The following is a 25871-nucleotide window of genomic DNA, read 5'->3' as shown; positions in this document are numbered from 1 at the left end:
AGCAAAGCTTACACAGGGCCAGGAATAGTGCTTATTCCCATCAACCAGAGAGGAAAGTCTTATAATTGATAAGCACCAGGTAAGATACTGGGCTTCCCTGGTGGCTCAGTGGTAAAGAACACTGCCTGCAGTGCAGGAGACACAGAAGATGTGGGTTCTCTCACAGGAGATGGCTGGGTTGGGAAAGCCCCCTGGAGAAGGGCGTGGCGACCCACTCCAGTATTCTTGTCTGGGAAATCCGATGGACAGAGGAGCCTGGCAGGCTACAATCCATGGGGTCACAAAGAGTTGGACACAACTGAAGCAACTTAGCACACAGGTAAAATGCCAAGAATAGTCTTGCCTCAGAAATGGAGAGAAATTACATCCACAATAAGCACTCCTTGGTTCTGCTTAACAAAGCTCAAAAGCAGCAGCAAGACCTAAAAGGATAAAGTGGTTTCCAACAAATTCAGTGGCATTTCAGAGAAAAATTCAAAAATATTTATAAGGGGGACTTCCCTGGTGGTCCAGTGGTTAAGAATCTGCCTTGCCATGCAGGGACATGGGTTCAATCCCTGGTCAGGGAACTCAGAACCCTCAAGCCACAGAGCAAATAACGCCCTGCTGCAGCTGTCAAGCCCACGTGTGCTCCAGAGCCTATGCCCCGGCTAGAGAGCACAAGTGCCGCACCTGCTGAGGCCCGTGTGCGCTGGAGCCCACGCACCACAACCGCCGAGAGAGCCCATGTCCCGCGGGAAGATCCCAGGTGCCGCAACGAAGACCCCACGCAGCCAAATGAATGTATTCTTAAAGAATATAAGAATGCAAAAATATCCAGCACCCACCAAGATAATGATCATACCGCCTTGAATTTGATAAAACAATTCACAAGCATGCTATGAAGCTGGAAAATACAGCCCACATGAAGAGAAAACTCAGTGGATTGATCAGTCAGTCAAAACTGATCCAGAACTGACATGCAAGATAAAATTAGTAAAAAAACAGTTATTCTTAAAATTGTATTCCATATGTTCAGGAAGCTAGATAAAAGGTTGAACATATTAGAGATATGAATGGTATAAAAAAGGCCCCAAACAGATTCTAAAGTGAAAGCTGATGTCTCCAAGGTGAAAACTGCAGTGCGTGCAGCGCTGGCCGCAGCGGCGCCTCACCTAGGGACACAGAGCTTAAAGTAGTGATGACAGAGCGCTGAGCCTCTGCGGGCTGTAGGGTGACGCTGCATAGCCTAGCCCATGTAGAGTTAGAGAATCTGAAGAAGCAGCAGAGGCAGAAAACATGTTTGAAGAAATAATGGCGGAAGTGTTTCCAAATTCGATGGAATGTATAAATTATACAGATCAAAGAATCTTAAACCAAGCCCAAGAAACAAGGAAAACTATACCAAGGTACATCATAATTAAATTGGTTAAAACCAGTGGTAAAAAGAAAATCTTAAAAACAGAGACCAGAAAAACCCCAACAAGAACAAAACACCAAAACCCTTCTTTTGTTACAAAGATAAGGGTTACAGCAAGTTTCTCATCATAAACTGTATAAGCTAGAAGAAAATGGAGTTATAATACTGAAAAAAATAACCTGTCAACCTAGGATTCTTTATCCAACAAAAGTGTCCCAAAAATCAAATATGAAAAAAAAAAATAAGTGTCCTTAAAAACAAATAAAAACAATGACATACAGTGAAGCTTCCAACTAGAATAAGAAGAGCAAATTAAATATAAAGAGAAGTATGAAATAATAGAGTTGGAAGTCAGTAAAACAGAAAAACAATAGAGAAAAAAATCAGTGAAACAGGTGATTCATTGAGAAAGATGATTAATAAGAGAGAAGACACAAATTGCCACTAATATCGCAAATTAGAGAAGTGGCATCAAATATTAAAAGAATTATCAGGGAATATTATGAATATTGCACTAAATTTGACAATTTAGATTAAATGGAAATTTCCTTGAAAGACATAAATTACCAAAGTTCACGCAAGAAGAAAAAGCTTCTATACCTGGTAGCTTTATACTATTAAAAAAGTTGAATTTTTAGTTAAAAATCTTACCATCATATTCAGATTATTTTAAAACTCTCAAAGCTCACTAGTAAGAAAATAAACAACCCAATTTGTTTAATTGGCAAAATATTTGAACACACATTTTACAAAAGAAGATATACCACAGCAAATAAACATACAAAAATATGCTCAACATTATTAGTCATTGCTGCTGCTGCTGCTAAGTCACTTCAGTCGTGTCCGACTCTGTGCGACCCCATAGACGGCAGCCAACCAGGCTCCCCCATCCCTGGGATTCTCCAGGCAAGAACACTGGAGTGGGTTGCCATTTCCTCCTCCAATGCATGAAAGTGAAAAGTGAAAGTGAAGTCACTCAGTCGTGTCCGACTCCTAGTGACCCCATGGACTTCAGCCTACCAGGCTCCTCCGTCCATGGGATTTTCCAGGCAAGAGTACTGGAGTGGGGTGCCATTATTAGTCATTAGGGACGTGCAAATCAAATCCACAATTGAGTAACATTTCACATGTACTTAGAATAAGAAGACTAACCATACCAGGTGCTGGCAAGAATGTGCAGGAACAGGAACTGGAACTGTTATACCCTAATTGTAGGAATGAAAAATGATACCACCACTTTGAAGAACAGTTTGGCAGTTTCTTAAAAAGGTATATGTAACTTACCACACAGCCTAGCCATTCTACTGCTAGGTGTTTACCCAAGAGAAATGAAAGCGTATGTCCACACAGAAGTGTCTGCACCAGCATTTATGGCACATCTACCATTTCTGTAATAGCCCCAAACAGGGAACAACCCAGTGTCAACAGGTAAATGAATAAACAAACTGTGGCATATCCGTTCAATGGAATACTACTCAGCAATAAAAGGAATGAACTTTTGATACACAGTAGGTTGGATGAATCTCTAAACAGCCATGCTGAATGAGAAAACCTGAAAATACAAGAGTACATAGTGCTTGACTGAATTTATACACAATTCTATAAAATGCCTGTTACTGTATAGTTACAGACCAGTGGTTGTTTACAGATGGGAGGTGTAGGAGTTGGAAGGAGTGAGGAGTTATGAAGGGCAGAAGAAACTTTTCAGGGTGATGGATATGCTCATTATCTTGATATAGTGATGTTTCACATGTACTAATACCTAGAACCTATCAAGCTGTATTTTATAAAGATGCAATTTATTATTTGTATGCAAGTTATATCTCAGTAGAGTTGCTGTAAAAAAATTACAGACACTGTTTTCTGAGAGAGTAACACCTCTTCTGCTTCTCTCCCTCTCCTGTTTGCCCGATCAGATGGGGAGGTTTAGACACCGAGGCACCCAGAGACCACAGCATCTCATGGGTTTGCCCGCCCTCCTCTGCTTTGTAACAGGGAAGCCCCTCTAAGTGCCGCCTTCACCACACTGGGTTTTCTTGGCTGTACATCCCGGCTCGAAGCACCTTCCTAGGAAAGCATCAGCTGGCTCACTGCAAATACTCTTTCTGGTTTCCCTGCAACTTGGGAAACTGCTGCCCACAACCTGAGCAAATAAAGGCTATTACCCATTCTATCAGTTTCCCATGGATATTGTAACAAATTACCATAAATTTGGGAACTTAAAAACAAAAGGAATTTATTATCTCTCAGTCTGGAGTCCAGAGGTGTGAAACAAGGTGTTGGCAGGACCACGCTCCCTCCACTGGCTCAAGGGGAGAATCCTTCCTTACCCCTTCCAGCCCTGGTGGCCCCAGCTGTTCCTTGACTTGTGGTCACACAACTCCATATGGCTGTTCCCTTTTTGTCTCTCAAATATCCCTCCGCCTTTCTCTGGTAAGGACACCTGTCATTGGACTTGGGGCCCTCTGTAAATCCACAATGATCCTATCTTGAGATCCTTAATTATGTCAAAGACCCTTTTCCCAAATAAGGTCACATTCACAAGTACTGGTGGTCAAGACCTGAACATTGGGGGAGCCACTACTCAATTCACTACAGCCATCCACAGCTTCAAGTTTCTAGGCATAGATCGAGGGTGAGGTGTGTGGCATTATCACGGGACCTAGGAAACGGGCAAGATCTAGAAGTGTTCCAGCCTGGGAAGTCCTTTTGCTTGGGTCTGTCTGATAGCCCAGTGAGATCTGAAGAGGAGATGATCGGACCTCCTTTGCCCCTTTGTGTTTCTATAGTGATGGCTCACAGCCTCAGGGCCCTTTATAGCCCAGTAAGCTTGGCAGATGGCTCGTCTTCCACGGTAGTCATAGGTCATGGAAGGAGGAAACATTGAATCCCTCATCTGTGCCAAGATTTCCACCTTAGTCTCCACAAAAATCCTATGAGGTAGGTTGTAGTTTTCCCATTTTATAGATGAAAAAACTCGTTAGACAACTTCTCTAATTTGCCCAGAATCACACAGTCACTAAGTGGCAAGTCTAGGATTTATAATGAGGGCTCCTAGATCTGAAGCCTAGTAACATTTTTACCATATAGGACTGGATCACAAGCCTGGGAAGATGAACAGTGACCAAAGGCATCAAGTAGAATCCATACTACTTTACTCAAGATCATTACCTGCTCCCTCTGATAATGGCCATTTAGTGATAGCTTGTTACTGGCACACGAGTGGCACCTAGTGGCTATAGCTAAAAACTACAAGAACAATGATGCTAGGTCCAATTCTTTTACCTCTGGACCAGTCCCTCAGTTTCCACTTCTAAGCAGGCGAAATAGAATAGCTGACCTCTTGAGTAATACAGAATAAAACCATCTATGGCTATTGTATAGTTTATGGAGAAATGGAAGAAATGAAAGAATATTTAGAGTTTTATAGAAGATATTTGTGGAAAGGTCACTCCAGGAGTGGAGATTTTAAGCCTTGGTGTTGAAACAGAGGACAGTTGGCCATGAGACAAGACAGTAATCTTGGGCTAACTGTCACATTTGAGTGTGGGGACTAAAAACTTAAATCCAGAATAAGTAGGAGCAGTAGCAAGAAGAACTTTCTAAGGAAAGGTATCATTTCCTGGTGGTAGATCAGAATAATGTCTGATAGAGTGTTAAATTCAAGGAGGTCTATCCTGTGGAGAGGGCTGCCTCACCTGGGGAACTGATGATGAATGGGGGTGTACAAGATCCCCCTGGAACTCAGAGATTTATATCTGAATTTAGATATTTCTTTGGTGTGACCAGTTTCAAGATAAGGTAAAGGTTTGTCTATTACATGAGATTTTCTAGGCTGGAGTGAAGTAGAATAAGCTTTCTTTCAAAGAAGGAAAAAAATGTTTGGAAATTTTCCTAATACTATTTCTTTTTTTCAAACCTTTAAGGCCATCTTTAACTCTTCTATGTTCCTTGGAGTATAATTACTTAAAAATTAAAACTGGCTTTAGTAAACAATATATGATGGAATGCATTGAGCTATAATTCACATACTATAAAATTTACCATTTATACAAATTCAGTAGTTCAGTGGTTTTAAGTATATTCACTGTGTTTTCCAGCCATCACCACTAAATTCCAGAACATCTCCATCATACCAAAAAACAAAAACAAACAAACAAACAAACAAAAAAATATATATATATAAACTGTACCTAATTTGTAGTCAGTCTCAGTTCTCCTATCTCTTGTCCCCTGGGAACCACTAATTTACTTTTCTCTCAATGGATTTGCCTATACTGGGTATTTCATATAAATGGAATTGTACAATGAGTGGATTTTTGCGTCTGGCTTTTTTCACTTGGTGTAATGTTTTCAAGGCTCATCATCCACGGTATAACAGGTAATAGTACTTCATTCCTTTTTACAGTTGAGTAATAGTCCATTACTCATTTTAGTAATAGTCCATACCACATTTTAAAATCCATTTATCAGCTGATGGACATGTTATGTCCACTTTTTGGCTATTATGAATAATGCTGCTGTAACATTTTTTGTGTGTAGACATATGTTTATAATTGTTTAGCAGATAGCTAGTGAAAGGTTGTTGTTGAATCACGCGAATACACCGGGATTCTTGGCCCCCGGAGGAGAAGAATTCAATCCGGGGCCAGAGACAAGGCTTGATCGCTCAGAGCTTTTGTGTAATAAAGTTTTATTAAAGTATAAAGGAGATAGAGAAAGCTTCTGACATAGGCATCAGAAGGGGGCAGAAAGAGTACCCCCCTGCTAGTCTTCAGCTGGATGTTATATAGTCACTAGCAGTCTGTTAATGAAAGAAAGGAATGTCTTAAAATTCTGAATGGCACCAAATGGTTTATCCTGGGCCATAAAATGATTAACTTGAATCTTAAAGAAGGGCAGACCACCATACAAATAGTTTCATTTACATAGATTAGGGGAACAATATCTGAGTGTAACATACTGGTTTGTCGAGTAGGTTCTGGGCCAAGAGGCAGAACCGACTTGGAGGCAGAGTTTGGGGTAAAGGCATAGTACATTAGCATAGCTTAAGACAAACATTTCCATAAGAAAAAGGCATTGGTTATCTCTAGGCTCAAGAATAGCTAACTTCAGGCGAAACCAGGTGTCATTATGGCAACACAGTATTTTAAGAGAAACCTCCCTTTAAATTTGTATAGAGAAGGAAAAAAATATTGCTAGTTTGTTTCCTCCTGCCGCTTAAGAGAGATAAAAATGTCTGACACTTGCAAGCTATTTCTTCCATTTGGAGACCCCTCTCTCCTTGGGGACCCCTAGATTTCCTATCAACCTGCCTAGGAAATGACTCTCACTAGGAGGAGAATTGCCAGGTCATATGATATAACCTGGTGGTTCAGACAATAAAGAATCTACCTGCAGTGCAGGAGACGTTGGGTTTGATACCTGGGTCGGGAAGATCCCCTGGAGAAGGAAATGGCTACCCACTCCAGTATTCTTGCCTGGAGAATTCTATGGACCAAGGAGCCTGGCGGGCCACAGTTCATGCAGTTGCAAAGAGTCAAGACACGACTGAGCGACTAACACTTTTTTCACTTTTTCATAACTCAAAACTGTTTTCCAAACTGGCTGCGTTACTTTACTTTCCCACCAGCACTGTACAATGGTTCCAATTTTTCCACATCCTTATCAATAATTATTATTTATTACAATTACTACCATCACACTGGGTGTGAAGTGGTACCTCATAGTGGCTTTGATCTGCATATTCCTAAAGAACAATAATGCTGAGCATCTTTTCACGTGCTTATTGGCCATTTACCTCTCTTTGGAGAAATGTCTATTCAAATTTTGTCAAACCCATTTTTAAATCAGGTTGTTATTTTACAGTTGAACTAGGAGTTCTTTATTCTGGATACAAGTCCCTTATCAGATATGATCTTCAAATATTTTCTCCCATTCTTGTGTGTTGACTTTTCACTTCCCTTTAAGTGTCCCTTAAAGCACAAAAGTTTTTAATTTTGATGCAGAGGATACCTGTTTTTATATATTTGTATTGAAAAACAAGTAGCTCAGAGGATTGGGTTCTGACCTTTGTTTCTCTGTCCAAATTGAACCAAATAGCAGGGCTCTGAAAGGCTATGGTGGTGGTGGTGGTTTGGTCGCTAAGTCGTGTCCGACTCTTGCGACCCCGTGGACTGTAGCCTGCCAGCCTCCTCTGTCCATGGGGATTCTCTAGTCAAGAATACTGGAGTGGGTTGCCAGTTCCTTCTCCAGGGGATCTTCCCGACCCAGGAATCGAGCCCAGGTCTCCTGCATTTCAGGCTATACAAGACTATAAAATGTGCCCTGTGGTTTCCTGTGTTTGACTTCAGTCAGTCATTCGTTTAGCACTTGGCCTGTGCAAGGCACTATGCTAGCGTTAAGAGATCAGACGTGATGAAAGTGGAGTCGCGCAGTAGTGTCCGACTCTGCGACCCCATGGACTGCAGCCTACCAGGCTCCTCCGTCCATGGGATTTTCCATGCAAGAGTACTGGAGTGGGGTGCCACTTCCTTACTCTTCAAGGAATTTAAGATGTAGAAAATGGACTTAAACACGTAAAATGATGAAAGGGGGCATGCAGTGCCTATCTCAGAGCCCAAGGAGCAGAGCAGATAGTAGATGAGCGACTGGGCCTCAGGGAGGAAGGAACTGCCTGGAGTCAGCTGCAAGAGCTCGGAAGGAAGGAGGGAGCCTTGATGGCGGGAGCTGGGGAGGGGGTTCACGAGTCAGGAGGAAGAGAGGGTCCAGGTGAGGGAGGAAAGCCCCTGGGGTCCACAAAGCCACCAGGCCTCACTGGGGCTTGTTCATGCTTCTGCAGAACTCACCTAGGACTTCTAATTTTTTAAGCAGCTGCTCCCAGAGAGAAATGAGGCAGAGCAGAACACAGACGAGGCACATGAGAACAGCAGCCTGGAGCTCCTTGCAGGTAGGATTCCAGCTTTTCAGGGGAGCCCTGGATCAAAGCTGGTGAGTAAAAAACGTGACTTCAGAATTTCAGACTGTGCCTTACACCACAGCAGTGTCCTTCCAGGACATGGCTGGCTCCCATAAGTAGGGTATTCTGGGGCAGCGGCTATTGTACCGAAAGCTGGTACAACAGGTCTAGAAATTTGTTTGCACAGTTAGAGATAGCTGCACATGATGGGGTGAGGCGCTCAATGCAGTCAGTTCTTTTGTGTCTTTTCTCAGTCATTTGTGTTGACACTGTGGCTCTCCCTGGTTGGGTTACTACTCTGTTTAGGGCTATGGAATCTGCTCCTGAGTGCAGACACCCCCTCAGCCTCCATGAATGTTATGGGGGAGGTAAAAATGTGTGTGATGTAGCAGTGATTCTACTGTCTTTACCCCTCAGGGCCTGCAGCAGCAGGTGTGCGTGTGAAAAGAATCATAGACACTGGTGCCTGAACCTGTATGGTGCAGGAGCCAGGCACTAGTCTGAATTCTGAAAGTATTATATATAGTAATGCTCTTAATTCTCAGAATGATACTATGGTACTATTATTATCCTCGTTTTACAGATGAGGAAGCTGAGGCCCAGAGATGTCAGTAAACCTACCTGAGTTCGCACAGCTTGTAAATGACAGAGCCAGAACTCGAACCCAGACAGCCTAGTCTGGCTAACAGAGCCAGACCAGTGGGGATGTACTGTCAGACAAAACAGTGCCTAGGCTTGAGGGAGCTGGGCGACTGATTTCAGCATCATGCTTTTTTGGTGAAACTTTCCAGGCTAACAGCACATGCCGCATGGTGTCTATGCTAAGGTCTTAAGATGTGTTTCTGAATCATTCTATTGAATTATATTTTAAATGTGGGGGCTATTCCTCCTGAAAAGAACTGTGCAGTGAAGGCTTGTATAAATTTAGATTTGGCAATTTAAAAGAATGGAAGCGTATCACCAAACACAGTTTAGTATTCACCACACGCAATTCAGTATTTGTGCAGTGAAAAGATAAAAGAGTAAGTTTCCTTAGAAGAAAGAGGGCTTCCCTGGTGGCTCAGATGGTAAAGTATCTGCTTGCAATTTGGGAGACCCGGGTTCAATCCCTGGGTCAGGAAGATCCCAGGGAGGAGGAAATGGCAACTCACTCCAGTACTCTTGCCTGGAGAATCCCATGGACAGAGGAGCCTGGCGGGCTACAGTCCATGGGGTCGCAGAGTGGGACATGACTGAGCGACACTTTCACTTTCTTTAGAAGAAAGAAATTAACATTTAATTCAGTACCTTCTGTGCACCCAGGGAGATGCGAAGCTTTTAGTGACCAGTCTTTCACAGTGACGCTTTGCGGTGGGGAACACTGATATACTTAGCAGGAGGAAGATCTGAATTTCAGCCTGCTGCCCTTAAAGCCCATGCTTTCTCTACTGAGTATTTATGATCTGGTGGACCCGCCCAGAAGAGTGTTTGAGCTGCTCTGTCTTACAGAGCTTCAACTCTAGTTGCTGTCAGTCCTGTGTCCCATGTTGGTAGCTATGCTGAAGAAGATCAACAGTGTGTGATGCCTCAGGTCCATTCCCTGAAGAGCCTTCAGTTTGTCAGTTCTTCCCAGTCTTCCTGGCTTACTGCTCAGTGGCTACTCCATTCTTTTAAAAATCTACCCAGTCTCTACCCAACCTCCTCATTTAGCCTCCTACTTCACTTACTAATCTCTTTTTTCCATCAGATGAGATCAGTCGCTCAGTCGTGTCCAACCCTTTGCGACCCCATGAATCGCAGCATGCCAGGCCTCCCTGTCCATCACCAACTCCCGGAGTTCACTCAGACCCACGTCCATCAAGTCAGTGATGCCATCCAGCCATCTCATCCTCTGTCATCCCCTTCTCCTCTTGCCCCCAATCCCTCCCAGCATCAGAGTCTTTTCCAATGAGTCAACTCTTCGCATGAGGTGGCCAAAGTACTGGAGTTTCAGCTTTAGCATCATTCCTTCCAAACAAATCCCAGGGCTGATCTCCTTCAGAATGGACTGGTTGGATCTCCTTGCAGTCCAAGGGACTCTCAAGAGTCTTCTCCAACACCACAGTTCAAAAGCATCAATTCTTCGGCACTCAGCCTTCTTCACAGTCCAACTCTCACATCCATACATGACCACAGGAAAAACCATAACCTTGACTAGACGGACCTTTGTTGGCAAAGTAATGTCTCTGCTTTTGAATATGCTATCTAGGTTGGTCATAACTTTCCTTCCAAGGAGTAAGCATCTTTTAATTTCATGGCTGCAGTCACCATCTGCAGTGATTTTGGAGCCCAGAAAAATAAAGTCTGACACTGTTTCCCCATCTATTTCCCATGAAGTGATGGGACCGGATGCCATGATCTTAGTTTTCTGAATGTTGAGCTTTAAGCCAACTTTTTCACTCTCCACTTTCACTTTCATCAAGAGGCTTTTTAGTTCCTCTTCACTTTCTGCCATAAGGGTGGTGTCATCTGCATATCTGAGGTTATTGCTATTTCTCTCGGCAATCTTGATTCCAGCTTGTGTTTCTTCCAGTCCAGCGTTTCTCATGATGTACTCTGCATAGAAGTTAAATAAACAGGGTGACAATATACAGCCTTGACATACTCCTTTTCCTACTTGGAACCAGTCTGTTGTTCCATGTCCAGTTCTACCTGTTGCTTCGTGACCTGCATACAGATTTCTCAAGAGGCAGATCAGATGGTCTGGTATTCCCATCTCTTTCAGAATTCTCCACAGTTTATTGTGATCCACACAGTCAAAGGCTTTGGCATAGTCAATAAAGCAGAAATAGATATTTTTCTGGAACTCTCTTGCTTTTTCCATGATTCAGTGGATGTTGGCAATTTGATCTCTGGCTCCTCTGCCTTTTCGAAAACGAGCTTGAACATCTGGAAGTTCACGGTTCACGTATTGCTGAAGCCTGGCTTGGAGAATTTTGAGCATTACTTTACTAGTGTGTGAGATGAGTGCAATTGTGCGGTAGCTTGAGCATTCTTTGGCATTGCCTTTCTTTGGGATTGGAATGAAAACTGACCTTTTCCAGTCCTGTGGCCACTGCTGAGTTTTCCAAATTTGCTGGCATATTGAGTGCAGCACTTTCACAGCATCATCTTTCAGGATTTGGAATAGCTCAACTGGAATTCCATCACCACCACTAGCTTTGTTTGTAGTGATGCTTTCTGAGGCCCACTTGACTTCACATTCCAGGATGTCTGGCTCTAGGTCAGTGATCACACCATTGTGATTATCTGTGTCGTGAAGATCTTTTTTGTACAGTTCTTCTGTGTATTCTTGCCATCTCTTCTTAATATCTTCTGCTTCTGTTAGGTCCATACCATTTCTGTCCTTTATCAAGCCCATCTTTGCATGAAACTCACCCAACTTGTACTCCGCCCACTGCCAGACCCTTACCAGCATAGGGCCCACTCCTCCAGGGGGCATTACTCCTATTTTCTCGGTGCCATCAGTTATTCCTTCGGCACCTTCAGCTCCTTTTCTGAGTTCTCTCCGTCAGAAGGTCCATCTTCCGAAGGACATCGCCCTGATCTTGACCTTCTCCCACCATCTCCCTCATGCCGCAATCAGGATTCTCAAAAGAGCAAGCTGCATTCTGTTTCCGTCTCTCTCTTTTGTTCCCTCTCTAATCCAGGGCACTGCTTTTCCTGTGCCTCTGAACTGCACGGCTCTCGTTTGGGAAGGCCTCTTAATTACCAAATTGATTGTGCATTTATCTGTATCATACCTGGACTATTTGCAGCACTTGGCACTGTGAGACTGTGATGCACCAGGTTCTCCTCATTGCTTACCTTTTCTCTTTGACTAGCTTCCTCTGGCCACCCCCAAACAGTGCTCACACCGCACCCCCTCCCTAGCTGCTCTCTTCCATCCCAGGCGCTGACTGCTGCCTCTGGGAACGAGACTCATCAGTTGGTATGACGAGTCCAGGTCTCTCCTGAGCCTTAGATGGAGACCTGTCTGCTCCATATGGTGGACCCATATGGTCAACTTCCTCTCTCCTGGTATGTTGCCCTCTGCACACACACCCAAGATCAGTTCTTCTTTCTTTAGTCTGTGTCAGGATTAGTAGCACCACAGTCGACATATCTAGTTTTTCACATTAGAATCCTGAGATTCATGTGAGATGGCCCTCATTCTAATGATTCACATCCAGTCTACCACCAAGGCCTGTTGATTCAGCCTTATGAATACTTTTGACTCCTCCATCCTCACTGCCTTCACTTCTGGGGTCTTGAGGTCTTCCCTCCTCTAACTTGACTCTAAGCCACATGTTTGACAAATGATGATTCTGAAATACAAAATTAACAATGTACCTCATTTTAAAAGTCTTCACTGCCTTCCAGTTTCCTATAAATAAAAATCCATTTCTTAGCCTGCCCTGATTCCCACTGACCCATTCAGATTCATCTCCTTGAATCCCCATCTTGCATTTTATGTAGGATACTGCTTAATGCATTTGTGTGTTTGCCAAACTCTTTCAGCCAATTCCCTTCCTCGACCTGTCAGTCCAGTGTATTTCTCTTCATCCTTCAAAACCCAGCTCAGACATCTCAAGGAAACCATTCTTCACTTACAGAGATGGTTAACAGCTTCTTTCTGTTTTACCCCCTGGACTTTGTACACACTACTGCACCCTTCCTAGTACCTGTGAGCTGCACCTAGGAACAGCTTGTTGATCTACGTTCCCAGGACCTGCTCAGGAAGAAGCTATAGATCCAAACACCATAGATGTAAACTTAAAGTTTGCACTGCCAACTGAAGCCTGAGCAACAAAGGGGGAGAGAGGTGAGGCCAGGCTTTCCGGCAGGTAGGGAGGAGCTGGATGGTGCAGACTCCACGAGGAACGTGTCAAGTGACCGACTTGGCGCGAGCCCCAAGTAAGGGCTTGGTTCAATCCCAGATGTCTTTCCGGGCCCAGCTCTGTGGGGACAGGGAGACCCCAAAGCCAATGTGCAGCCTCAGCCTGATCCTGTAGACCCGGTGGTGCCGAGTTTTAATGCGGACAGGACCAGTTGAGAGGGTTCTGAGGTGGGAGAGCTAAGAGGGTCTGAATCTAACTCCTCCCTTTCTCCCAGGCTTTCCCCAAGCACAGGACAGGAGAGTGAGATTAGCGGGTTTGTTTTCTCCTAGGGACCGGAGAGCAAACAGAAAACAAGAGGCTTAAGAGAGGCAGCCAAGGCATGGAGCAGACGCGGGCCTTCCGCTCTGCTGGGGCCTTGAACCCTTCAGAGGCCGCCTCGCGCCGCGCCGAGCCCACCGCGGCCCCGCTGACCTTTAGCAGAAGCAGGACGAGCTCCGGGAGCGGCCTGGAGGTAACCGAGCTAAGGTCGAGTCGGGAGGGCGGGGACCCGGCCACGGCCGAGGGGTCCTCACCCGGGTCCCCTTTCCTCCTGCAGGACGCGCTATGGCTGCAGGAAATTTCCAATCTGTCCGAATGGCTGAGTTCTGGGCCTGGGCCCTGAACCTGCCCTCTTCCCCGCGCTTCCACGCCCACCCAGCCGCCACCCGGGTCGCCTGTTCTGTGTTTTTCAATAAACCTGCTCCGCACGTGCAGCTTCTGCTTCAGTGTGGGGGCGGAGTCGGGGGGCGGGGCCGGGGCCGCGCCGTCGGATGACGTCAGCCACGCTTCCGGCAGGCGCGGGATCGCGTCACTGCGGCGCGCCGCGGGTCCAGGCGCGATGGCGGCGCTGGGCGGGGACGGGTTTCGCCTGCTGTCGGTGTCGCGGCCAGAGCGGCAGCCCGAGTCGGCGGCTCTGGGCGGTCCAGGCCCCGGGCTGTGCTGCTGGGTGTCTGTGTTCTCTTGTCTCAGCCTCGCCTGCTCCTACGTGGGCAGCCTCTACGTCTGGAAGAGCGAGCTGCCCAGGTGCGGGGGCTGCGCGCGCTGCCGGAATCCGCGCCTCCGCGGGGCGGGGCTGTGGGCGGGACTTGGCGAACAGAGGGCGGGGCCGCGCCCTCAAGGGTGGCCGTGGGCCCCTTGAACTTACTGCCTCCTTCTTAGGGACCATCCTGCAGTAATAAAGCGGCGCTTCACCAGTGTCCTGGTGGTGTCAAGTCTCTCGCCCCTCTGCGTGCTACTCTGGAGGGAACTTACAGGCATCCAGGTGCGAAGGAGGCGGGGCAGAGGGCGGCGGGCGAGCGATCTCGGGACTCTAGGGGAGGGAGCCAGACTGATGCCCCCTTTCCTGTGGCTCAGCCAGGCACATCCCTGCTCACCCTGATGGGATTCAGGCTGGAGGGCATTTTTCCAGCAGCGCTGCTGCCCCTGCTGCTGACCATGGTGAGTGCTCCTGCTGTATCTTTCCTTCTCTGCTCTTCGTTGTTAGTGAGACCCTCCTTTTTTTCCTAATCCTGATTGTGCCCAGCTGTTGATTGATGAGAGACAAGAATTGTGAGATGGCCCAGGGCCCTCGGGTATGCATAGGTGGGAAATCCTGGCAGAAAACAGGAAGCTTGAAATCTGAGGCTGTGTCTGGACAAGGGCAGTGGATTATGAGCCTTTCCTTTGATCGCTCCTGTTTTTCTGTCCTCAGATCCTTTTCTTGGGCCCACTGATGCAGCTTTCCATGGATTGCCCCTGTGACCTGGCAGATGGCCTGAAGGTTGTCCTAGGTGAGTCCTCAGGGCCAAGGGAAAAAGTAGGCAGTCCAGGATAATGAGGAGAAGGGATCAGTGCGCTATGTTGGGACCTGAGATGTTCTGTTTCTCACCAGTAAAATGGGAACACATATCGGGTGGCCTCTAGGAGTTAGTTCCTAATGTCCAGTGAAGCCTGTAGGAACCCCTAGCAGTATTTGGGATGGACAAGAAAGCTTGTCCGTTGCTTCCCTTGACCTTGGTTTCCTAAAAGAGAGCTGGTCCTGGGCAAATTTTGATGTTTCCAGAATTTACTGTCAGGATACTTTGCCTCAGCTACTATTGCATTTCCCTTTCATTTTCCTTGAGATATTGTTTTATACTAGGTCTGATAAAGTTTGAATTTTAATCTGTTCTCCCAAGTATTTATGGCCAGGGAAGGTTGTGGGAGAGGGGCCCTTGAGGCCTCTGGGTCACTTTGTTCAACAGCTAGTCTCTCATGGCTTGTCCTGAATCCCCTCCCTAGCCCCTCGCTCCTGGGCCCGCTGCCTCACAGACATGCGTTGGCTGCGAAACCAAGTGATTGCCCCCCTGACAGAGGAGCTGGTGTTCCGAGCCTGTATGCTGCCCATGTTAGCACCGTGCACAGGCCTGGGCCCTGCTGTGTTCACCTGCCCACTCTTCTTTGGAGTTGGTGAGTTTGTCGTGCCTGGTCCTGTTGAGATGGTCCTAGCAGGGAACCAAGAATGGGAAATGGGGGCCAGGGGAGGGCATGTCCAGCAGGCTGGGAGGAGTGTGACCTGGTTCTCATCTTCCTCTCAGCCCATTTTCACCACATTTTTGAGCAGCTTCGTTTCCGCCAGAGCAGTGTGGGGAGCATCTTTTTGTCTGCAGGTGAGTCCTAGAGAGCTGGCCTGGGGCAGTCCTGGGTTGGGTGTGTGAGGGTGCCCCTGATAGTCACTCTGGAGGAAGAGTTGGGAACTGAGGGCTCTAGTATTGGAGGGGCTGCTGACCACGGGCTTGGGGCATAGAGAACAGCCTAGGTGTTGGGGCAGGCAGCCAGGGGAAGGGGGTGTCTCTGGCTGATGGGTGTGCAGTGCTGGGGCAGGAAGGGCATGCAGGTGTGGTCACTCGAGGCCTCCCCGTCTCCAGCGTTCCAGTTCTCCTACACAGCTGTCTTCGGTGCCTACACTGCTTTCCTCTTCATCCGCACAGGTTGGTCTCAGTCTCTCACGGGTCCCCTGGGGCTCAAGGGCCCACAAGAGTGGGTGGGAAAATGGGAATCTGTTTGTTCTAGGAGCAACAAGTTTCTTCTCCCACAGTCCTTGAGACAGGCTGAGCCAGGGTCCTCTGCCTGGTGCTGTTTGAGAGGTGGAAGCAGAGGCCGTGTGTGAGGGTGGATGGGTGGCTGTTGATCTCCTGTTTCGGGGGATGAGGGTCTTAGCCCTGGAAGGGCCTGGGGAGGTAGTGGGGCTGCTCCATGAGCTTCTCTGTCTCCCCTCCCCAGGACACCTGATTGGGCCGGTTCTCTGCCACTCCTTCTGCAATTACATGGGCTTTCCTGCCGTGTGTGCAGCCCTGGAGCATCCGCAGAGGCGGCCCCTGCTGGCAGGCTATGCCCTGGGTGTGGGACTCTTCCTGCTTCTGCTCCAGCCCCTCACGGACCCTAAGCTCTACGGCAGCCTTCCCCTTTGTGTGCTTTTGGAGCGGGCAGGGGACTCAGAGGCTCCCCTGTGCTCCTGACCCATGCTCCGTACACACTCCTATGAACTCTCACGGGCTTCCCAGCCCCTCCCAGTCAAGGGGTACTTCAGGGGAGGAGCTGGCGGGAGGCCCCGAGAACTCAGGAATTTTTGTAGGGGATTGAAGCCAGAGCTAGTTGAATCCCAGGGACCAAGAGAAAGGAGCAGACATCCCAGGATGTGGCCTCTCCTGAAAGGGCCGAGGAGCAGCCGGGAGTGAGGGGCCACGGGGCTGGGCCCCGGAGCCGAGCACTGCTGCCTCACCTGGGACTGCCGCTTCCCTGCTGCTCTGTCCCCCCTGCCTCTGAAAAGCTGCTCGGGGGTGGAATTTACAGAAACCCCCCAACTTCCCAGGGTTTTCTCATTGTCTTTTTGCATCAGGACTTTGTATTGGGATATTAAAGAGATTTAACTTGGGTAACATGGCCTTGGACCTTTGGGGATTAGTCTGTGTGGGGTCTTGGGAATATGCCCTGTGCCCCCAGCCTGCCCTGAACACTAACCTCTAGGCAGGTCCACCTGTGCCCAGGTCCCTGGAGCCCTGGACAGGATGGGGGCCTCTGGCTGCCCTCAGTCTGCAGTGTGCTTCCTGAGCCAGGCCCCAGGTCCTCACCAGGCGGGACTAGGTGGCACTTGCAGGCTCAGCTCATCTGGGCCCCTGCCTTCTACCCGGGTCAGAGTTGGGCCCGTGCCCTGCCCCCAGCAATGGAGCCTCCAGCCTCAGAGGGTGGATCATCCACTGTGGGCCTTCCACCAGGACCTCCTGGCGTCTGCCAGCCTCACACCACAGAGGAAGCAAGTCTAACCCGAAGAGGAGTCCGCCCAGGCAGCGGGGAGGGGCGGCCGTTCTGGCGCTCTCCACCTCACTCTGCCACGCGCTGTGCTCCTTTGGCCCCTGGAGGAACCCAGAGCAAAGGCCCAGAGAGCATGCGCAGCCCTGCCCAGCAACACTGTAACTCAGGGCTCTTTCTAGAACCTGGCAGTATTTTATTTGCTCTTCCTCTTGTTTTTAGAACGGTCCTTATGTTCTCATTCCTCTGCCTCTAGGACACCTCTCCCTGCCACACACACTTTCTAAAAACATTCGTCAAAGAGTATTATCCCTTTAGGTCCCATTCTAGACCTGAGGTTGTCATGAGTCCCCTTGCCTGAGGCTGGGGGTTGAAGAAAAGGATTCGGATGTACGTCACTCCCCAGGGTGCCCCCAGGTTGGCTATGACTAGACTGGCTCTGAACGGGCCTTGTGACGGGCATGTACTGACCTCGCTGGTGAATTTTTCTCTCCCCAAGCCTGTGTAACCATTGTCAAGGAAGCCAAGGAATTGTGCACAGGCGGGTTTCAGAGGGCGTGTCTGGGATCTGAGAGTCCAGAAGAGGCAGTCCAGGCCCAGCCCAGAGCCTCGGAGCAGCCCTCAGCACTCTTTGCAGGTGCTGGCAGGGGCCGGGCCCCGAGGTCAGGCTGGGGCTGTCCCTCCACGTCCTTCCACGCCTGCTTAGGAACTGCCCGGGCCCCACCCCACCACGACTCGTGTCCTGACCTCCCTGCAGGGGGTACATCAGCGACCCAGGTGGGCGGGGCTGCTGTCCCCCCACAGGTGAGGGCACTGTGGGACGGGCTTGGGGGGGTCTCCTGAGGCCTAGTTGGGGGGGGTGTGGACAGGGCTAGACCCTGGGGCTCAATCCAGTGCTCCTGAGCTTCCCACACCCAAGGGTCTTGTCTCCAGAAGGCACATCTGCATCTAATTCTGAATCGGATGGGAAGTTAGTCCCTGCTTCCCAGGGGAATAAAGCAGTGTGTAATTGAGAAGCAAGTCTACCAACAGCCTGGGCTTGAACGCTGCCTCTTACCAGCTGTGGGGTCTTGGACAAGTTATTTAACTTGCCTGTGATTCCATTTCTGCATCTATAAAATGGGCAAAAGTTGACTCCTTGAGTTAATAGGTGTTAAGTATGTAGAACAACAACCCCTTGCCCAGCCCAGGCTCTTAGTAACTAGCTAACACCCTATTTGGGGTGTGTATACAACAGACACTTAAGAATCCGCCTGCAGTGCAGGAGACCTGATTTAATCGAGGCCAGGGTTTGATCCCTGGGTGGGGAAGATCCCCTGGAGAAGGGAATGGCAACCCACTCCAGTATTCTTGCCTGGAGAATCCCATGGACAGAGGAGCCTGGTGGGCTACGGTCTGTGGGGTCAGAAGCAGACATGAGTGAGCGGCTGACAGTCGTCACTGGTGTCCTCGGCGCCTTCCTAGGAGGAGGGGACGGCCCCCCACTCCCGTCTGGGGCAGCCCTGCCGCCTGTGCTCAGTGGCACTAAGACCGAGAGTGGAGGGCGGGGAAGCCAGTTTTATTGAGCAAAGTTCTGTGACCTGGGCCTCAGGTCTCCCCTGCAGGAGGTAGCACCCCTAGGTCTGCTCCCACGGGCCCCAGGCCCACCTGCACGCCCACCTGCAGTCTCCAGCAAGGAGGGGACCCTTATTTGGCAGGAGATGAATACGTGAGCGACTGTCGATCACAGGGAAAGGACAGATGGTGGGAGGTGGGAATGGACCGCCACAGGCAGTCTCTCCTGCCGAAGAGCCGCGGACAGGAGCTGCAGGGCCAGGCCTTCCTGGCCGGGCCTGCCCTGGCAGCACAGTGTCCTGAAGGCAGGGGCGGGGATGGTCAGGCTGCCGGTCTCGGGCATGGTCACTCGATCTCCAGGATGAGGTCGTCACCCTCCAGCGTCATGTCCTTAGTCACGTGGACCTTGCGGACGGTGCCCTCCACGGGCGAGGTCACTACAGTCTCCATCTTCATGGCGCTGAGCACACACAGGGGTTGGCCCTTGGTCACCTTGGCCCCTGCCGCCACCTTGATGTCTATCACCTTCCCGGGCATGGGTGCCCCAATCTGGCCCTTGACGTCCTTCAGGGCCTTGGGGTGGAAGTGCATCTCCTGCAGGCAGGGCGGACAGCACGTGAGGCCCCAGCCCTGCCCGTCCCCACCGCCTGCCTGGCCCGGGGCAGCTGTACCTTCATGGCCTGGCTGTCCTTGACCAGGATGGACCGCAGCTGTCCGTTGAGCTCGAAGAAGACCTGCCTCTGGCCCGCCCGGTTGAGGTCACTTATGGCCAAGGCTTTGATGTGCAGCGTCTTGCCTCGCTCCAGCTCCACCTGCAGGGAGGCCGCCGGGAGGCTCAGAGCTGGGGGAGGGGAGGGGCAGGCGGGGAGAGCAGCCCCTGACCCAGTCCCAGGCAGGCCGCCCACCTCCCCGGGTCTCAGCTCCGCACTTGTAAAGACCTAGCTCCCCAGTCTCTTAAGGGTACTGTGTGAACCCCCAGCTCACTAGGCCAGGGGACAGGCACATCAGAGCCCTGGCACCCTGGAAGTGCTGGGGTCCCTAGGGGTGGCCGCTGTGCAGCGCAGGTAGGTGCCAGAGCCACTGACCTCAAACTCCTCTGCAATCTTGGGTCCCTGCAGGAAGAGGCGCGTATTGAGGCTGTCCAGGGGGCCGAAGGTGGCAGTGAAGTCCTTGAAGTGGGCAAAGACGTCGGGGTACATGGCGGCTGAGAGCACGTCCTCCGGGGTCACCTCCTCCCCGTGCCGTTCTGTCAGCTCCTTCTCCAGCGCCTGCAGGTCCAGGGGTGGGAGGGAGGCTCCCGGCCGGCCCTCCACCCTCGGCAGGTCTTTCAGCACCTGGGATGCAGAGTGGATGGTCAGGCCTGGTTCCCAGACGCCCTTCACTGCGCCGCCCCCCACCATGGAGCCGGGCCTTCCTGACCTTGGAGCGAAGGGGCTCTGGGAAGCCCCCGTGGGGGATGCCGATGTAGCCCTGCAGGAACTCCACCACGGAGCGGGGGAAGGACAGCTCCTCTGCCTGCGCTTCGGCCTCGGCTCGGGTCAGCCCGTTCTGCACCATGAACTGGGCCAGGTCCCCCACGATCTTGGAGGAGGGCGTCACCTGAGGAGAGGGGACCCCTGGGTTTAGGGTACCAGGCACCTTACGGAGGCCCCGCGGCAAGGGTGGGTGGGCCTGGCTCACCTTGATGAGGTCGCCCAGCATCTGGTTGGCCTCCACGTAGGCTTTCTTGACCTCCTTGAACTTGGAGCCGAGCCCCATGCTGTGCGCCTGGAAGTGCAGGTTGGTGTACTGGCCCCCTGGGATCTCGTTCTCGTACACGTCCGAGTTGCCAGACTTCATGGTGGCCGTGCAGTCAAAGGCCGCGTACAGCCCCCGGGCCCCCTCCCAGTACTCGCTGTAGTCGAACACACGCTCCAGGGGCACGCCTGCAGGGACACCAGACGGGGAGGCTCGGGTGTGCTGAGTCCCAGAGGCCCCTCCCGGGACCCCAGGCCAATCAGGCCCCATCGCAGACGTGGGTGATGGAAGGCCTGGCCTGGAGAGGCCACCCTGACCTCCAGGACGGGCAGGGCTGTGGCTGTGCCTACCTGTGTCCAGGGGCGTCCCTCGGGTACAGGCCACCAGGGCCCCCATGCTGGGCTGTGATGTCATTCCAGACATGGAGTCAGCCGCCACGTCCACCACGTCAGCCCCCGAGTGGGCACAGGCCAGCATGGCTGCCACGCCCGCCCCTGACGTGTCGTGGGTGTGGATGTGCAGCGGGAGGTCAGGGAAGCGGTCCCGGAGGGAGCTGACCAGCATGGTGCAAGCCGTGGGCTTCAGCAGCCCAGCCATGTCCTGAGGGAAGCGGGGAGGAGAGACAGTGAGGGGCGGGCACACGGTGTGCCCAGCGGGGGTGAGGAGCGTCACGGCGGGGAGGCGGGGCAGGGGGCAGGCTCCCAGGGGTGGGCTGGGCGGGCACCTTGATACACAAGATGTGGGTGCCGGCTCGCACCAGCTCCTCGGCCAAGCCCATGTAGTACTGCAGCGAGTACTTGGTGCGGCTGGGGTCGGACACGTCGCCCGTGTAGGAGATGGCGGCCTCCACCACGCCACCAGCACTGCCTGCAGCCTCCATGCCCAGCAGCAGGTTGGGCAGGTAGTTGAGGGAGTCAAAGACTCGGAAGATGTCCATGCCATTCTCCTTGGCCACCTCGCAGAACCTGAGTGGTAGGAGTGCTCAGGATTAGCGCCAGCCCACCCCCTCAGCATATCCTTTGCAGGCTCCTGGCCCTCTTGCAGGCCCTGGGGAGTGAGATCTAAGGGCCGGGTCTGGCGGGGGCACCAGGGTGTGTCCATGGCGTGCCTAAGCCTCTCTCGGGCAGCCTGGGCCAGGCGGGGTCACCCCAGCGGCATCCGGCAAGCAGCAGGGCCGCCCGGTGCCAGTCACAGGCAGTGCGGCTCCGTCTGCCCGAGTCAGAAGGACTGCTGGGGATTGTTTGCTTTGCCAAGGCATGGCAGGCTGAGGAGATGGAGGCCTGGGTTCCAGCCGCAGCTCCGCACATGTGCGCTGGGGCTCATCTGCCCTCCGGGGGCCTCCCTGGAGCCCTCCCAGTTCTCTCGTTTGCCGCCCTGGCTGGGCACAGCTACTGAGAGGCTTGGTTTCTGGCCCACTGTGGGGCGTACAGGCCTCGCACTGGGGCCCGAATGGCACACCCCGCCCAGGCTCACTTGAAGACCACGTTGTCGGGGTAGTTGGTGTAGCCCACGGCATTGGCCCCCCGCAGCAGCATCTGGAATGGGATGTTGGGGACGAGCTCCCGGAGCTCCTGTAGCCGTCGCCAGGGACACTCGTACAGGAAGCGCATGGCGACGTCAAAGGTGGCTCCTGCACCGGGACCAAGAGGCCCAGGTCAGCCCCTTGCGTCCCGGGGGCCCTGCTACACCCCACAGCCTGGGCCTCCGGTCCTGACAGCACCCTGCTCATCAGGGTCCCTCGCGTCCTGGGGGCCCCGCCACGCCCCGCAGCCTGGGCCTCCGGTCCTGACAGCGCCCTGCTCACCAGGGTCCCTCGCATCCTGGGGGCCCCGCCACACCCCGCAAAACGCCCTGCCCATCAGGGTCCCTCGAATCCTGAGGGCCCCGCCACGCCCCGCAGCCTGGGCCTCCGGTCCTGACAGCGCCCTGCCCATCAGGGTCCCTCGAATCCTGAGGGCCCCGCCACGCCCCGCAGCCTGGGCCTCCGGTCCTGACAGCGCCCTGCCCATCAGGGTCCCTTGAGTCCTGGCCCTGACCCCTGCAGACTTTCCTTTGCTGGCCCCTCGGGACCACTCGGGCTTATGGTGTCCTCTCTGTGCCCCCCTCACAGCCCTTACCCCCCTTCTCTGTGCCACAGCGCGCCAACAGGCTGGCATCTCCTCTCTCACCCTGAGCTGCCAGGGTTTCAGCTCTGCGACCTCAGGTCCGGCACCAGGTCCAGGAGAAGGGACACAGGTCACCATTTGCTAAACCCGCGAACGCCTTGCCTTGTTCAGTTCCCACGGATTCCCCCAGGGTTCCCACCTCCAGCTTGTCCCAGAGAGTGACCCGCCTGCACTGTGGGGCCCACATCCCTCCCTCTTCCAGCCTACCTCCCCAGTTCTCTATGCTGAAGAGTTTGTTGAAGCTGTGGGCAACGTAGGGGGAGATCTTTTTGAGATCGTGGGTGCGCACGCGCGTGGCCAGCAGTGACTGGTGGGCGTCCCTGAAGGTCGTGTCCATCAGCAGCAGCCCCTCATGGTTCCGCACCGCTCGAGCAAAGCCCTCGGGCCCCTCCCGCAGCAGGATGTCTCTGAAACCCGTTGGGGGTGGGCCTAGGGCAGAGCGGGGCATTAGCACCCACCCTGCAAGTGCCACCATGTCACCGCTGTGAGGTGGCAGAAGGGATCTCACCTACCTATGGGCACCACAGGGACGATGGGGTCCGTGGGGTTGGGGCTGGCCTTGACAGGGATCGGAGTAGTTGGGCCATTCACCATGACGTGTCCTGGGGAGAGTGGGCGAGGGTCAGGGCAGGCTGGCCCAAGCCTGAGTCGAGGGCAGAAGTTAGAGTGGCTGGGCCTGGGGCTGGGGGCACTCCTCCAGGACCCCGGGTCTTCCAGCTGGCCCCTGTCCTCTCCAGAGCCAGGGCCTCCTGGGTCAAGGCAGTGGGGACCTAGTGACAGCCACACGGATGGAGAAGCAGCCTCTGAGATCAGGAGCAGGGGCAGGGGGTCGGGGTCGGGGTGTGAAGCAAAGGAGGAGGCGCGTGGCCAGGCTGAGGATGGGGCGGGGCGGCCAGGTGGCTCTCTGGGTGGGGGCGGAAGCAAGGCATCTTGAGGGGAGAGAAGGGAGACTCGGGCGGACCGAGGTAGTGCAGCAGCTTCTGGGCCCGGTTCTGTGCGGGCCGCAGCTGGAACAGCTCTGGGTTCTCGTCGATGAACTGCGTGTCCACGGTGCCTGCCAGGAACTGCTGGTTGTTGAGCACGTTCTGCAGGAAGGGGATGTTGGTCTGCAGGACAGAGGCGGGTGGGAGGGTGTCACCGTGCAGTTTGGCCAGGGACAGGAGGGGCTGGATGTGCCGCCCCGGGGGCAGGGCTCCCCAGGCTGCAGCGCAAGCCTCCCCATGAAGTGGCCGTCCTGCCCCGCCTCACCACCCCACCCAGGTCCTGGCGGAGCCCCCAGGCCATCAGGGGCCTGAACCCACCCCCCTACCCTGCTCGCCTTGGAGCCTGTGCTGAGTCCCACGTCCCCACTCCTCAGGGATCCTTGGATTCGGCCTTTCCTGCAGCACCACCCCTCCCCGCCATGCTTCCTCAAAGGGGCCCCAACCTCCAGGGACCCCACCACCGCACACAGCATGCGTCCCTCCTTCCAGTTAAATCCACCCTCCTCCTGCCAGCCACACCTGCCGGGATGCCCTCTCCCTGGGCTTCCAAGACTTTTCGCTCCCCTCTGCCTCCTCCCTGGTTCCCCCGGGGCTCCTCCCACCCCTGCAAGATGGGGGCTGTCACCTGGCCCCTCCTCCTCACCCAGCGCTCTCTCCTGGGGTGGCCCGTTCTGGCCACCAGCTCCATACCCCACGTGGAAGTGCCTCCTGGGCACCTCTTCCCGAGTGCTCCTCACACAAGCTCTTCCAGTCCCAAGTCGGCCTGTCTCCCCCAGGCCTCCCCTACCTTCCGCTGCGTGCCTCACCACCCACCCGGTTCCCAAAACCTGCGCTCATCACCTTCACCACTCCTGTGCCACTGGACACACCAGACGACTCTATCACAGCCGTCTCTGGACTCCGTGTCCCCTCGGCCTCAGGCCGTGCCTTCTGCCGGGCTTCGCCGTCACGGCCACCTCTGGTCACGCCAGACTTGCCCTGTGCGCTCACACCGCCCCGCCTGCTAGCTGAGCTCCTGCTGGAGGCCTGAACTCAAAGACCTTCCCGGTCCTCATCTCCTGCCCTCACGGCGGAGCCGGACACTCCCTTTCTAGGACTCCACGGGACCAGCTGTGGGAAAGCCTCGCTCAGCCTCGTCATTTGCAATGCTCTCAGACCCGGGAGCGCTTTAGAGGCAGGGGTGCCGTCCAAGGGGCTGGTGCCCACGTGCTCTGCGCACAAGGGCCCTCCATTCTGCTCATTAAACAGCTGGGTGACAGCGTGAAGCCACGGCAGGGCTGAGCCCAACCTAGAGGCCAAGCAGGGGTCGGGTGGGAGTGCCTGGGAGCCCGCGCTGCGGGAGCTGCCCCAGGACACGACTGCGAGGTTAGGGGACGCGACTCCAGGGTGCGTGCGCCTGCGGCTGCACGCCTGCGGCCTGGCTGTCACTTCAGAGAAGGCAACTTTGTGGGTTGCACACGCGCGATCCTCTGGCACCTTCCATAGGAAGCCCAGGCCCAGCAGGCCCCAGGCCCTGAGGCTGCTCTGAGAGATTCTTCCTGTCCCCAGGGCTCTCGTCTCCTCCGCCGCCAGCACCCATGGCAGCCACCGCAGAGTGGGGCTGGCCAACATTGCCTCATGCCTGCCGGGTGTGACCAGCCTGCCTGTCTGTCCCTGAGACTAGTCTGTGCTCCTCCTAAAATGGGGACATTTCAGCTGGGCCAAGGCATGGAATCTGAGACAAGAAAACCAGTTCAACCAGCTAAAGAACCTAGTGCATCCTAGAGGTGGCAAGGATGCTAAGAGGCCTCCACGTCCCGCCCTGCGTTTCCCTTGGGTAGACCCCTCCTCCTCTGTAATTTCTGGAGGATGTCACCCCATCCGTCTTCCATGGGGGAGTAAGCTCCATGCGGGCAGGCAGGCCCCTATGGTTCCGGATCTATCCTAGCTCCC

General features: G+C 52.9%; 3 protein-coding genes across 22 annotated transcripts in view; 2 read left to right on the top strand and 1 right to left on the bottom strand.

Annotated features, from left to right (window-relative positions):
- Positions 1 to 13947, top strand: part of TOP6BL (TOP6B like initiator of meiotic double strand breaks) — an 86445-nt gene extending 72498 nt beyond the window's left edge. The window contains exons 14-15 of the mRNA XM_055580711.1: positions 8273 to 8348; positions 13525 to 13947. Of these exons, the coding sequence (XP_055436686.1) occupies positions 8273 to 8348; positions 13525 to 13856 (408 nt within the window). The 3' untranslated portion in view covers positions 13857 to 13947. The remainder of the gene's footprint in view (positions 1 to 8272; positions 8349 to 13524) is intronic.
- A 59-nt stretch (positions 13948 to 14006) lies between these two features.
- Positions 14007 to 17130, top strand: RCE1 (Ras converting CAAX endopeptidase 1). Of its 6 annotated transcripts, none has more exons than XM_055580710.1 (8): positions 14007 to 14257; positions 14393 to 14495; positions 14588 to 14671; positions 14925 to 15003; positions 15494 to 15661; positions 15790 to 15861; positions 16076 to 16182; positions 16475 to 16633. In XM_055580710.1, the coding sequence occupies exons 1-8, from the start codon at positions 14073 to 14075 to the stop codon at positions 16481 to 16483; spliced, it is 807 nt and encodes a 268-aa protein (XP_055436685.1). In that variant the 5' UTR covers positions 14007 to 14072; the 3' UTR covers positions 16484 to 16633. The 6 variants fall into 6 exon arrangements, with proteins under 6 accessions (XP_055436685.1, XP_055436684.1, XP_055436682.1 ...); XM_055580707.1 differs by having other exon boundaries at positions 14010 to 14257; positions 15816 to 15861; positions 16120 to 16182; positions 16475 to 17130; XM_055580704.1 differs by having other exon boundaries at positions 14010 to 14257; positions 15816 to 15861; positions 16475 to 17130.
- A 1907-nt stretch (positions 17131 to 19037) lies between these two features.
- Positions 19038 to 25871, bottom strand: part of PC (pyruvate carboxylase) — a 103340-nt gene continuing 96506 nt past the window's right edge. For all 15 annotated transcript variants that reach the window (XM_055580698.1, XM_055580694.1, XM_055580690.1 and 12 more), the window contains 11 exons: positions 23918 to 24062; positions 23469 to 23558; positions 23164 to 23385; positions 22265 to 22421; positions 21516 to 21756; positions 21142 to 21391; positions 20735 to 20979; positions 20474 to 20653; positions 20140 to 20388; positions 19726 to 19866; positions 19038 to 19648 (listed from right to left, as the gene is read on the bottom strand). In XM_055580698.1, coding sequence (XP_055436673.1) covers positions 19400 to 19648; positions 19726 to 19866; positions 20140 to 20388; positions 20474 to 20653; positions 20735 to 20979; positions 21142 to 21391; positions 21516 to 21756; positions 22265 to 22421; positions 23164 to 23385; positions 23469 to 23558; positions 23918 to 24062 — 2169 coding nt within the window. In that variant the 3' untranslated portion in view covers positions 19038 to 19399. The remainder of the gene's footprint in view (positions 19649 to 19725; positions 19867 to 20139; positions 20389 to 20473; positions 20654 to 20734; positions 20980 to 21141; positions 21392 to 21515; positions 21757 to 22264; positions 22422 to 23163; positions 23386 to 23468; positions 23559 to 23917; positions 24063 to 25871) is intronic.

Source organism: Bubalus kerabau, chromosome 5 (genome assembly GCF_029407905.1).
Source record: "Bubalus kerabau isolate K-KA32 ecotype Philippines breed swamp buffalo chromosome 5, PCC_UOA_SB_1v2, whole genome shotgun sequence".
In the NCBI taxonomy this organism is placed as follows: domain Eukaryota; kingdom Metazoa; phylum Chordata; class Mammalia; order Artiodactyla; family Bovidae; genus Bubalus; species Bubalus kerabau.
This window is presented reverse-complemented; position numbering and strand designations above follow the sequence as displayed.

What these genes read in the sequence shown, in the direction of transcription:
- RCE1 (XM_055580704.1), top strand. Translation starts at nt 14,073, where the DNA reads ATGGCGGCGCTGGGCGGGGACGGGTTTCGCCTGCTGTCGGTGTCGCGG. An exon ending in TGGAAGAGCGAGCTGCCCAG is followed by an intron (nt 14,258 to 14,392) that starts GTGCGGGGGCTG and finishes CCTCCTTCTTAG; the next exon opens with GGACCATCCTGCAGTAATAA. An exon ending in GGGAACTTACAGGCATCCAG is followed by an intron (nt 14,496 to 14,587) that starts GTGCGAAGGAGG and finishes CCTGTGGCTCAG; the next exon opens with CCAGGCACATCCCTGCTCAC.